Genomic DNA, 13,152 nt, shown 5'->3' with positions numbered 1-13,152 from the left:
GTCTGAATTAATTTGAACTAATGTCTGTTTTAAAGAGGCTTACAATGTTTATCTATCAGATTAACATAGATAAATTAATTACATGTATTTACCAAAGCAATCCAGTATTTGTTATTGAAATTCAAATCCAGTAATAATAATATCATAAATAATATTCTTGTTAGATCATAATTGAATCGTAACTTATGATAATAAGCAAAACTGTCTAAATGCTAGGAAGCATTTATTTAATAGATTTATACTAAGGAGAGACAGCCTTTCTATTGAGCTTTAACTGCAAAAATAATGCCGTCATCACTGAGTTTTACCCGCTTATAAGTTAAATCATAGCTTGTGCTTTTATAAAACAGCAAGCTTTAAGCTTAAACTATGTTAGAATATAATTTTAGGTCTGGTTTTTCTTCTTGAAGACCTTTAACCTCTTAGCATGAATCTCATTTCACCTCTTGCCCCTCTCTGTCTCAATTGATCTCAACTCAGACCTGCAAGACGTCAGAGTATTTTTACTGCAGGAAAAAAACCCGTATGAATGTAGGAATTAAAATGTGTTTTTTCAAGAGGAGGCAGGATTTTACAATATAATCAATTTGAACGCAATACTAAGAATACCTTTTTATTGCAGATTTATACCTATGTGGGCTTAATTATATTTGCATTTGCAGATTATAGTGAAATTAAGTGATACTGCAACAAGAAAAGTTGTTTCTGTGTTCAATTTACTCAAGACTTTTAGATCAAAATCTTACCTAAACAACTCTAAACTAAATTAAACTGTACCTAATTTAGCTCGTATGTTAAGGTGAAGGAAGATGTGAACTATTGATTACTGATTGTTATTCAGGGCTTGATCAACTCAATTGCTCCAACTATATATTATATAATAAACTGAGTATCATTTGTAATGGCTGTCGGTACCAATAGTTATTGCAGCTTAATGAAATGTAACATGTACAATGTACTAACATTTAGAAAGACAAAACAATCTTACAAAATGAGATTGTGGTAAGTAAGAGTCCCTCCAACAGACTGAATATGTTATTGCCAAGTGTGAAATCTTTAAATGACAACAGACAGTTCAAACTGCAGTACTATTAATGTAATTCCCCTTACTTAGAAGTGAGTGTATCATTAAAACCTCTACATATTGTATCAGTTTCTTTTTCTAGCCTAAGTTGACACTGGTGCACACACAGTGGTGCTAACTTAGCTTAGCGGCAGTGGTTAGCCTAAAAATAAATGGCAGATTTTCAAAATAGAAGAAGGATATTCTGATTTGTGTGCATGAATAAGAACGTTAGCATTTTTAAAGCCCTTTAAAACAGATTGTTTTTCCCAGGGATGGCTAAAGGTGTACAGCTAAGTACCTGCAAGTCTGCTTACAAATGTAGCTATTTTCTTATTTTACGCATTTGTAACGACACAATCTCTCCTGTAATGTTTGTTTCTGTAAATAATGCATGCTAATGTCAGCTACAGGATGGATAAAACATTAATATGCCATATGTTTACATACTACTGCTGTAGCTAATGATTGTTTTAGTAATCGATTATTCTGACGATTAATCGGATAAGAAAATGGACACATTCTGCAGATTTTTCATTTGATCACTTAAGCCTTTTTTATACAATGTTAGGAAAACATTAAAATATAAAAACAAACAAATATTTTAATTCCTTTTTATAATCAGAATTTAAACTTTTATTGCCTGAAATGCAATAATATAGCTTTCCTTTAGTGGATTTGAACCAAGCGAAGCTAAAATTGCTGATCGAAGACTTTTGGCTGAAACATATTTACAGACAAAGGTATTTTTTCTTATCTTAAATGCAGAATATTGGCTTAGTTATTACTCTGACTGTGTTGTTCATTCAGAAAATGTCCTTTTTTATGGTCTGTATAAGGATTAACTACTACTGAGTTAGTTGACAATTAATTTGAATAATTGTTTCAGCCCTACTACATTCAGGAGATCACAGATAAATCAGCTTCGGTTTCCTACTCTTATTAGAGGAGTATTTTAAGAGCGACATGCCAAAGCATACATTGAGGGGTAAAGGTACGAAGAACCTGTGAAACGATATTGTTCCTAAATATAAGAATCACTTTTTAATAGATGGAATAGATGTAAATTTAGCAAAGTATTCAACATGGATCCAAATGGAGTTTTCACCATAAATCAGTGGAGATAATAATTTATCTCCTTGCAACCCACCAAAGAGCATTTGTACTATTACACTTTAAAATCTGGGAAGAATAATTATATTATATTATATATCCTGCTTCTAATAAAATGGTGGAAAAGCAAAACTTGGATGCATCAGTGATTATTCAAGCTGGTCATTCTGGTAGGTTTATACATAATAATCCATTGATTCAACAGGTATTGAAAGTGAAGTTACTTCCGGTATAATCTCTAATCATATAATATATATGTAAATTTTATTCCGAGACGTACCAGGAAGTAAACTTTAAGTTAAACTTTAATAAATGGTTTGTGTTTGTGCGTGGCTTGCCAAAGTATTTTTAACCAAAAACAGACAATCAGATAGACATTTCTGATCATGAATTGTATGATTTATTTGTCTTCCTTTTATTGGAACGTATAATAATAACAAATTTGTAACAGTTTTTTATGTTTTTAAGCTGCTTATAGAGTCCAGTATCATTTTTGGGAGCAGCACATGTAGTTTTGGGCTAAAAGAGGAACATTGTTGGCCATTTTTACCATGATTTTGAAGATAACCAGAAGGTCTGTGGACCAACTTGTGGGTCGATGTCCAAAATCTGAAAGCATTGAGCGAATGAAGCGCAGAATGTTCCATCCTGATGTGTGTCCTTCCTGCTTTTCTTTCTTCCGTGTGTCTTTGCTTCCAAACTGTAATTTTTATCTTTCCTCTCATATTTTTCCTTCCTTGTGTCCTCACTTCCTTTGTTCCTTGTGTCTTTCCTTAGTTTAATCCTTTCTGGTGTCCTTCTGTACTTCCTTTCTTCACTACCCTTACTTTATTTAATCTTTCTTTTGTTAATTGTCTAACTTTCTTTAATCCTTGTATCCTTCCTTCCTTTCACCCTCCCTCCCTCCATCCTTCCCTCCCTCCCTTCCTTTGTTCCTTCCTTCCTCCCTCACTCTCTCCCTCTTTCCCTTCCTTCCTTCCTTCCTTCCTTCTTTCCTTCCTCCCTCCCTCTCTCCCTTCCTTCCTTACTTCCTTTGTTCCTTCCTTCCTACCTGCCTAAAACCATCTGAATAAATTTCTTAGCTACATTTAGCATTTACATTTAAATCAAAATGATAAACTGAATTTCAGTCTGTGAACATCTGAAGCCTTTATAAAAAGTGTGTGGGATCCCTCTGTGTGTGTTTTATTTATTTATTTGATTTTTTTTTTGGTCTTCACTTCCTCATCAGTGTGTCTTGTCTCCATGCAGAGAAAAGAAACAGAAAATACAGGACATTCGGAAAAACGTGAAGGATGCCATAGTGGTGAGTTTTTCTCCGAGTGTTTGTTGTTGCATCCCATTTTACTGATTATTATACCGCCTTTTTAGCATCCCCCCCTCTCCTCCTCCTGTATTCATCTTGCTTAGTGCCTTTTCTGTTTTTTTTGTCTCCCATTTCTGTTTTATAGACTATAGTGTCTGCGATGAGCACTTTAATACCCCCAGTCCCAATAGCCAACCCAGAGAACCAGTTTAGGATCGAATACATCAAAAGCATAGCACCACTCTCAGACTTTGACTATCCACAGGTAAGTGCCTTCTCTTTTTAAAACTTCCTGTGAATGTGTTTTTGCTTGTGTGCTGAGTATGCATGTGTTTTTAATCTCCCTCCCCCCCAACGCGTGCTTACGTGGGCGTTAGATGGCATGTGATATAATGGGTTTGGTGTTTCAGTGGCGAGGTATGTCGGACAACGGCGATGCGGGAGATAAAACTCGGGGCACTTTTAGCTGGTAATTTTGCTGCTTCCTTCATCCCTTCACACATTTCTAAAGAAGCCGCGGCCGTTTACCTTAAAGCGGATGAGAACGGGAACCTGTCGGGCGGCTTGGTTCCCTGTTAACCGTGTGGATTTGAATGCACACGGGATTCTTCTGTGTGTGTGATCAGCCATTCAATAGCACGAGGTCATGTGTTGGAAATGTAGATAATGTTTTACATAATTCTGAAAGTGTTCCTTGTTTGACACTGGCCGCGCAGTGCCACAGAGCAGGAATGACGAATTGATAAAGAGCTATAGTTAGATTTTTACTGTAACCGAACGGAAGTGTGAACGGTTCATCTGTAGTCTGCCTGTTGGTCTGCGCTACGGAGAGCCGGCTCTATAGTTCACAAACACAAAATCTCACCAAGTATTTTTGTTCTAGATAGCAGTGAAAATATCTTAGTTCACTTTAAATACGACAACAAATGACTTATAAGTAACATTTAAGCAAGATATAGTGTAGGGGTGTCCAAAGTGCGGCCCGGGGGCCATTTCTGGCCCTTGGGTGAATTTTGTGTGACAAATCAAGACTGGCATAAACGTGGCCTTCCAACACCTTTTGCAATTTTTTTAAATGATGTCTTCTTAAACTGAAAATGTTAAGGAAAACACACATAATTTTTCTTTAGTTACTCTTTTTTTTATCTGATAAAAACACATAGCGAGTTTTTTTACTCAAAAACAGACTTGTATGACATTTGGCAAAAAAAAAAAAAAGAGAGGAGAGTTTGTAGAAGAAAATTGTTATTTTTGTTACTGAGAATAAACTACAGACATTCCATAGTCTTCATGTTGAGCCCAAAATGACTGTAAACGTTAAACATTACATGCTTTATTTACTGATGTGCAGGTGAAAGAGAATGAATTTACAATATTTTGGGTTGTTAATTGGGGGGAAAAAAAGAAAATGTTGGCCCTTGAAAACTTCATGAAAAAGTTTGGACACCCCTGATGTAGGGGCTTGTTTTAAGTCAATATTTACTTAATATTGATGAAAAACTACCAGTTCCATTGGCAGATAATTTCACTTATAACAAGGGGGAACCCTTATTATGAGTAAAATAATCTGCCAGTGGAACTAGAACTTTTTCATCAATATTAAGAAATGATTTGCTTTCAACAAGCTTACTGAAAAGTAACTAGTTTTTGTCTTATTTCAAGTGTACTAAGACATTTTCACTAGAAACTAAATAAAAAAATACTTGTTAAGATTTTGTGTTTTTGCAGTGGGGCTGTTTGCTTTCATTTGCTTCATGAGTTGAATAAAAAAAACAAACCAAAAAAGTCACTGTCAAAATGTTTATTCTAAGAAAATTAAAAGACCAGTGTAAGGGAAAATTAATTATTTTCCAACCTTTGGCAAAATTCAGAAGGAATTTAATATATTTGTTCCTAATTTTTAATATAGCTACAAATCAGTTATATTTAAATTGTGCACTTTTTTTAGGTGCCTTTTAGCAGAAATAAAATACATTTTTATTAGTTAGGTTTGAATTGGCTCAGCTCTGCTTGGTAAAAATTAGGATGCATCGATTTATCAGGAGGCCGATTTCCTTAATTTTGGGAGATTGGTGATTGGCCGATACTCACACGTGAAGTTGATCTTATCCACTGATCTTATTTACCCCAGCAAAGGTCTAAAAATCAGCCACTGTCCTCTTCTGCTCTCCTGTGACAGAGATCTGACTGACAGACCAGCCCACCTGGTCATGTCTGATAATAATCAGCTCACTTTTGCCAACTCAGCAACTTTCTTGCTACGTTTAACAACATTTCAGACAAAAAAAAAAAGGCTTCAGTCAAAATCAAAATCGGCAGGTCAGGCCTTTTAAAGATGGGTAATCTGTGATCGGCCAGAAAACTGCGATTGGTGCATCACCAGTAAAAACAGGATAAATGTGTGCGTTTATGTGAAAAGTATCTGCACCCTTCTTTTTTTTCTTTTGAGTATCAGAGTGGATGAACTGAGTAAATGCAAGAAAATAATTTCACAGGGAAATAAAGTTATTCAAACAGTTTGTGAAAAAGTTTTTATGCTTTTATGACAAAGTTTGCTAAAACTGCTAGTGAGGTTTTTGTTTTGATGCAGTCACACTGGAAAGCTTTTAGTAAGAATGGCTTTGAATGGACTTGGACTTGGACTAGACCACTCCACTTTTTTTGTTTGAACTCCTCTAATGCTGACAGTTGGACATTTTCCTTTAGGATTTTCTCACAGACAGCTTAATTTATGGACTTCAAGTCTTCCAGGTTCTGAAACAGAGAAGCAGCTGCAGACATTCATACTAGATATTTTTATGTTAGACTTAACAGGATGCATACATTTCAAATAGTTTTCTTTTATCTGCGCCATTCGCAGAATATTGTTATGTTTTTTTCCATAAGTGTGACAGACCTTTATTTTTGATTCTTGGTTGGCGCTAGTTTTAACCTTGAAACTCTCTCACTGATGCCATTTTTGCCCGGTCTCCATGTCGTTGAATCATGAACTCTGACCTGAACTGATGCATGTTGGTCCTTTGTGCGTCAGATGTTGTTCTGGGTTCTTTTGTGACCTTCTGAATGAGGCGTCGTCTCGCTTTTGGAGTAAATATGGTAGATTGGCTGCACCTGAGAAGGTTCCTTACTGCTCTGTGCATCTCCGTGGCTTCATAACTGTTTCCAGACTGATAGATGTCAAAGACTGATCTTATATTTATTATTATTGAGCATTTTTTATATCCTTCAGCCTACTTTGTTTTGTCAGATGGATTTCTTTTGAGTGATTTCTCGATTCCACATGCAGGCCTGAGAGTAATCAGGCCTGAGTGAGACTACTGAAATAGAAAAATGTGTTTTCTCACAGGTATTTCTTGATTTAATAAGGGCTGTAATTACAATTAAAAATCTGGAAGGGGCAAACATTTTTATCTTATTTTTTTGCTATACTTTAATTTTTAAAAATACAGATGAAAGCTAGCAACATCTGCTTTGATTCCAAAATGGAGATTATCTTGTAATTAAATTATTTTCTGATGCATTTAAAACTATTGAAACTGTTCTGGATTTCCTATAGAAGTGTGCCATACTGCATATTTTAATATCAGTCCAAAACCAAGTAAATGCAGGGCCAGTATTGCCAGTACTGATGACAAATGCTTTTTATTTAAGTATGATATATCATCTAACTTATGTACTTTAGGAGTTTTTGTGGTTTTTTTCTTTTAAATATTTTATTAAAATATAGGACATAATTTTTAAAATATTTATAGATGAATAAAAAATAATTTGATAACACGATAAACAGATGAAGTATAAAAACAAAACAAATTTATGTGCATTGTTTTCTTAAGCAAAGTATAAAATATTGTAATTTTTTTTTTGTTTGTTTTGTTTTTTACCCCTCCAGGGGGTCTTTTGTGGGCTCCAGTGTCCCTTTTACGAAAATAGGCTGACAGGAATGGGGACGGAGAGGAGGGAAGACATGCGGCAAATGTCGCCGGGTCCGGGAGTCGAACCCGTGACGGCCGCGTCGAGGACTCAAGGCCTCCAAATATGGGTCGCGCTAACCCCTACACCATCACGGCACGCCCAAAATATTGTAATTTGAGAGCAAATCAAAGCAAAACTATTTTTATGGTCGAGTTGAGAAACTATAATTAAAAAAAATAAAATTTCAAGATAGGATTTGAAACCAAAGTATTGATCTTATCATGTTAGTATCGATTGGGGCTAGACAATAAATCAACAACAAACTATATTGTGATTAGATAATGCATCTGATTTAATATTCAGTATTAAATATATAGAATATTCGCTGATCTCTGATTGTGAACCGCACTGCATTCTGGGAGATGAAGGCAGAGGAAAGAGTTTAGCCGCTCAACCTCACTCGGCCAGCTCAGCAAGATTGGTGGAATCAACTGACTCGCTCACTCTTCGGTAACCAAAGCCAGCCGGTTTCTAGGTAACCAAAAGCTGGGTTTGGTTACCTAGCAACTCGCTCGCTCTCTGGTTACCTAGCAACAATTTGCTCGCTCTTTGGTTGCCTAGAAACAACCTGCTGAGTAACTGGCACAGCAGCAGTTTCAGGTTTTGCCCTCATGCCTCATAACTGCTTTATAAAAACAAAAAACAACAACTGTGTGGAGTGAAAACTGTGGGTAAAATAGGACTGTGCCACCAGTTTGGTACTACTTTAGATATTTAAAACGAAAAACTAATCAGTAATTATAAATAATTGAATATAGTAAGTGCTGTGCTCTCCCTCCCCCACCTGTTGCTGTATTACTCCATGTCCAGCAGTTCTTTTTATTTTCAATGGTATTGTTTCCGCGTACCTTCCTCATACGTTAACCACACCGTTTCCCCTTCGAGCAGCTTTATTTAACGTTGCATCTTAAAAACCAGCTGGGTGTCAGGTTGTGTGAGGGGCCCCGGGGCCACAGGAGAGGCGGCGTTGGGTTCCCATCCCAAAAGCGAACAACATGTCTCTGTTTGGAGCGCCTGAACTTGTCATCAGTCTCTGGCTTCACTTGTGCCGTCAGTGTCGCCACCACATTGTCGCTCAGCGCCACCAGGTATGATATCCGGTGTCCCGGCCCGGCCAATCAGAGAGCCGGGGCTTTCATCTGGTGGCGCCGTTTTGAAACGTGGAAACGCGTATTGGTGGGAAAATATTGCTCGGGTGATGTCATGTTTTGTGATAAGAAAGAGAAGAAGAAGAAGACAATAACTTGGGTGTCACTGAAATGAAATGTGTCTTTTTGCCAAAAAACCAAGTAGTTAGAACTAAATGTACTCTTATGATAAATATAGAAAGGATTCACTTTATCTGTTGGAGGAACTGCAGCTTGTGAATGTTTTATTTAGTTTGCTTTTTAGATACGCAATGGAGTACAATTTTGTGAAATCCTATGTCTAATGTGTGTAAATGGATTGAAATGGTTGATCAATGTTAGTGTAATCAGTTTTATCTCATTCTAATCAAATATTCATTGTCTTAAGATTTGATATTTTTTACATTTCCTTCATGTTTAAAGGAGAATAGCTTGAAGTATGAATTTGTGTCATAATGGATGGCAGGATCACCCAACTGGATCCATTATGCCTTGGTGGTAAACCGATGTGGTCAATTAATTGAATTTTCTGTTTTTGAGTATTTAATTTTTGGAAAATCTGGACTTTTTTTTCCCAATTCCCCACGTTGGAGACCCAAGAACTGCCATCTTGCTTTACAAACGTGATTCATAGGTTCTTCTTTTCCAACTTTGAATTCAAGTTGACTCACAGAAGAAATTATTTTTAGTTTTTTAAGATATTTTCTGTAATTTGTATTTTTAAGACAAAAAAAATATTGTAAATTGAATTTAGTACGAAAAAAAGGTTTTGTTTTTCCGCCCACTCCTGCCACCCATCCAGCTAGTTAGTTATTTTCCAAAAATGCATTACACTATTCACAGTTTCAAAATATTTGTTTTTTAAAATTTTTTATTGCAAAAGGTGAAAAAAGTAGCAAAACAAAAATATTTTGAGGAACATTTGTGGTTAAAATTGAATTGGATCTTTGTGTTGGAAGCAAACGTTCTGATTGGTTTTATGGGCAGTTCTGTTCACCCCGCTGCCAGTTCATAACCATTATTTAGGACCCACTCATTGCTATTTGTTTGCTTCCATTTGTATTATTTTTATAACTCCAGTTTGTCTGACATTAAATGGGTTATTTACTTAGTTACTTATTTCACATCCCTCTTTGTAACTTGCCAATTCTAGTTTTAGAAATGGTTCTGAAGGTATTTATAGTACCATCCAATCGAAAGAACAAACTAATCGGTAAAAAACTTGTATTTTTATATATTCTAATTTGCAAGTGTGACCTTATTTTGTGATGAATCCCGGCTGGTGCACGTTGAGCCCACATATAGAGGATATAAGGATCAGCGAAACGTTTAGCGAATGCATCTGCCGCAACAACAACAAAAATGTAACAATACTTCTAAGACGTAACATCAATGCAGTGTTGGGCTGATCTGTCGATTATAATTTAGATTACTGATTATTAATTGTATTGCAAAAGGTACTTAATAGAACTTTTTCATGTGAACCAGGTGAATATGTTTTTTTTTTAAATCTTAAATGCAAATGTAAATATTTTTGTTTAATTTTGGCTTAATTACTACTCTGAGTGTTGGTCCTTCATCAATATGCTATTTTTGAGTTTATATACTCCAGTTAATTAATCGATTACTAAATTAGTTGACAGTTATTCCAATAATCGTTTCGTTAATATGATTAATCGTTTCATCCCTAATATGATGCAACATTTTAGTTGTTTTTAAATAAAGACTTTTTTATGTTTGGGTATTCTGATGCAACTTGACTTCTCTTTAAACTTTAAACAACCTAAACGATATCATTGTTTTGTTATATTTTCTAGTGGCCACTTATTTAGTGTTTCAGGCAGGAAAGGCAAGAGAAGGGGGAAACCATGCAGCAAAGGTCATGACGTCAGGAGACAAACCCGAGACTGCTTGCTTTACTGCTACGCCACGCGCCGCTCATGACGTTAAACTTTAATGGTCTTAAAACTGTTACTTTTAAAATCTTGGTCTTGCTTAATACCAGAAACATTTTCTGTAACCTACGTATATTCTGCTGTAGTCATGTGTTGTGATATCTGACATGGGACATTTTGTACCCGCTAACTCCTGTTCATACTCTTAAAAGTTGTTTTTTTTTTATTATTTTGGATGTTGGCTTTTAAAATAACCCAAAATGTCACTTAATTCTTTTTTGACATTTTGCTTGTTTAATCGCAGAAAGATCAGGAAAAAAAGCTGCGTTTATTTCACAGCTTTGAAGTGTTGGAGTTGAAGGTTTGGTACTAGCTGAGAACCTTAAGTTTTTCCGTTTCCTCTATCTTTAGTATAACCTAAAACAGAAAGCACGGATGCAAACGGTCATCTATGCAAATGGAAACAAATGCCTCTGCTGTAGCGACATTAGCCACTCGACAGTGTCTTTCAAATGAACTGGAGCAAATTCAAATGAGCCTTGGCCTCTGATTTGCACTGTGTTGTTTTCCTCTTTCACACTTGTTGACTAGCACTAATGTTTCTGTTTAAAACAGGTGTGGCTCTATAACAGAAAATGGTTCAAAAACTGGTCATCTAAGTAACTACTAGAGCCACGATTAGCCTCATAGTATATTTACTTCCTAAAAGTTGAGTTGTTGGATTGTTGGTAAGCATCATTATTTTTGTGTCCAGGAAGTTTTCCCCTCTTGTTGAACACTTGGCATGTATTTAAAACCTCATATTAAAAGATAAAAACCCTTTTACAGTCCTGGGTCTCCTTGTAAGATAGCCCAGGAAAGCCAGGTCTTTTTGCATACGATGATCATGATCTGACACAGATCTACCGTTCAACTGGGCTACTACAAAATCTTGTTACATGAAATCTTGTGATATTACAAATCCATAATATTTCTTTGGCAAGTTGTTTCGAAAACTGCGACCCAGTTGCTGGCAGCATGTGACTGTCTGGGGGAAGTAAATTTAAGCAATAATAAATAAGGTTCCTGAATTTGTAGGTGTGTATACCAAGGCTTTAATAAAATTTGTCATTATTTTAAAGTTTGTTTGCTGAGATTACAGAAAAGTGCTGGATTTAATTTAGTTGTATATTCAAAAAGAATGCTGCTAAGCTTCTTCCTGGCTTGCAAGAAAGACAAATTTGGATGTTTGGAAATATTTCTGTTCATAGAAAAACGTTGATAGTTATGGTATGCAAACTAAAGGAGTGTCCCACATCTTTTCTATAAAGGCAATACTGTCTGGAAACTACATTTGCCAAGCTAAACCAACTGTTGGTTTACAGATATCCTCACTAATTATGCTGTTAATATAAGGGCAAAAATGTTATATCCCTGGCTTGTATTTGGTTCGGTTTGGTTTGGTTTACTTTATTGAACGTAGTGTAATAAAAGAGTAAAAAAAAAATATTTAAAATAAAAGCAAACAAAAGAAGAACATTAGTAAAGTATATTTATGCATTCAAAGGATGTGGGTAGAACTATGAACTTAATTTTAAACCCACCTGTCTTACATTTGTAGCATAATCTGATAAATTACTATTCACATTAGCTTGGTTTTAGCATTCTTTCTTATTATTTTCTATATCCATATCTATAACTAGTACAGTGCATTCATAATTGGATGCCATATATCGTCAAAGTACGAGTCAAAACGGCTTTTCATTGGTTTATTATGAACCATTTAAGTAATTTGAGTTTTGCCTTAACTTGTACTTAACTTCACTGCAAAAACACAAAATCTTACCAGGTGTTTTTGGTCTAGATTCTAGTACAAATATCTTAGTAAACTTGAAATAAGACAAAACAAAATTACAAATAACTTTTAAGCAAGAAATGAAAGCTCGTTTTAAGTCAGTAGTTTCTAAATATTAATTGCTAGATAATTTCACGTATAATAAGACATTTTCCCATCTTATTATAAGTAAAATAATCTGCCAATAGGACTAGTACTTTTTAAATCAATATTAAGGAAGTTTCGTCTTATTTCAAGTGTGCAAAGATATTTGCATTAGAAACTAGACCAAACACACTTGGTAAGATTTTGTGTTTTTGCAGTGCTGGGTTGTATTTGTGCACCTCTGCTCTTTAAGTCCAGTTAACGGTGGCGAGCTTATGTCATTTTTTGAAAAAAGGCGTTGACTTTTGCTGAATGCAGAAAGTAAGGCGAAGGAATGCTCGATTTCCCCTGTAAGAGAAGTTCCCGTTCGGACTGTTTTGATAAGTCAAATGAGATGTAGGCCATTTTGTCCTGTCTCAGCCCTGACCTATATGATTCAGTTGACATTACATCACGGACTGTACTTGATTAAACTCAGTCTGAGCAGAGAGTCTGTTCCCGTGTAATGGAGGCAGACTGGGAAGATGTGAAACAGTTAAAGAAACAAAAAAACTTGGGTTAAAGCAGCAAATTCCCTCCTGGTCTCTTTCTGTGTTATCAGTTCCTCTGTAGGGCACTGCAGCACACACTGCATTTATTGAAAAGCTCAGTGTCACACGCTTCTGAGGAGAAGAGCCCTAAGGATCATACACCCACACCCTCCTCATCCTAACTCCATCAAGCCCAAAACATCCTAGGACTTTGAGCCCCTGTAAGAA

General features: G+C 35.6%; 1 protein-coding gene across 2 annotated transcripts in view; it reads left to right on the top strand.

Annotated features, from left to right (window-relative positions):
• gnal (G protein subunit alpha L) overlaps positions 1 to 13,152 on the top strand; it is a 76,131-nt gene that overhangs the window by 23,664 nt on the left and 39,315 nt on the right. For both annotated transcript variants that reach the window (XM_023335714.1, XM_005801973.3), the window contains exons 3-4: positions 3,428 to 3,482; positions 3,628 to 3,747. In XM_023335714.1, coding sequence (XP_023191482.1) covers positions 3,428 to 3,482; positions 3,628 to 3,747 — 175 coding nt within the window. The remainder of the gene's footprint in view (positions 1 to 3,427; positions 3,483 to 3,627; positions 3,748 to 13,152) is intronic.

This window comes from Xiphophorus maculatus, chromosome 6, assembly GCF_002775205.1.
Source record: "Xiphophorus maculatus strain JP 163 A chromosome 6, X_maculatus-5.0-male, whole genome shotgun sequence".
NCBI classification, from domain to species: Eukaryota; Metazoa; Chordata; class Actinopteri; order Cyprinodontiformes; family Poeciliidae; genus Xiphophorus; species Xiphophorus maculatus.
Note: the sequence above shows the minus strand (reverse complement) of the source record. Positions and strands in the feature narration are given on the sequence as shown.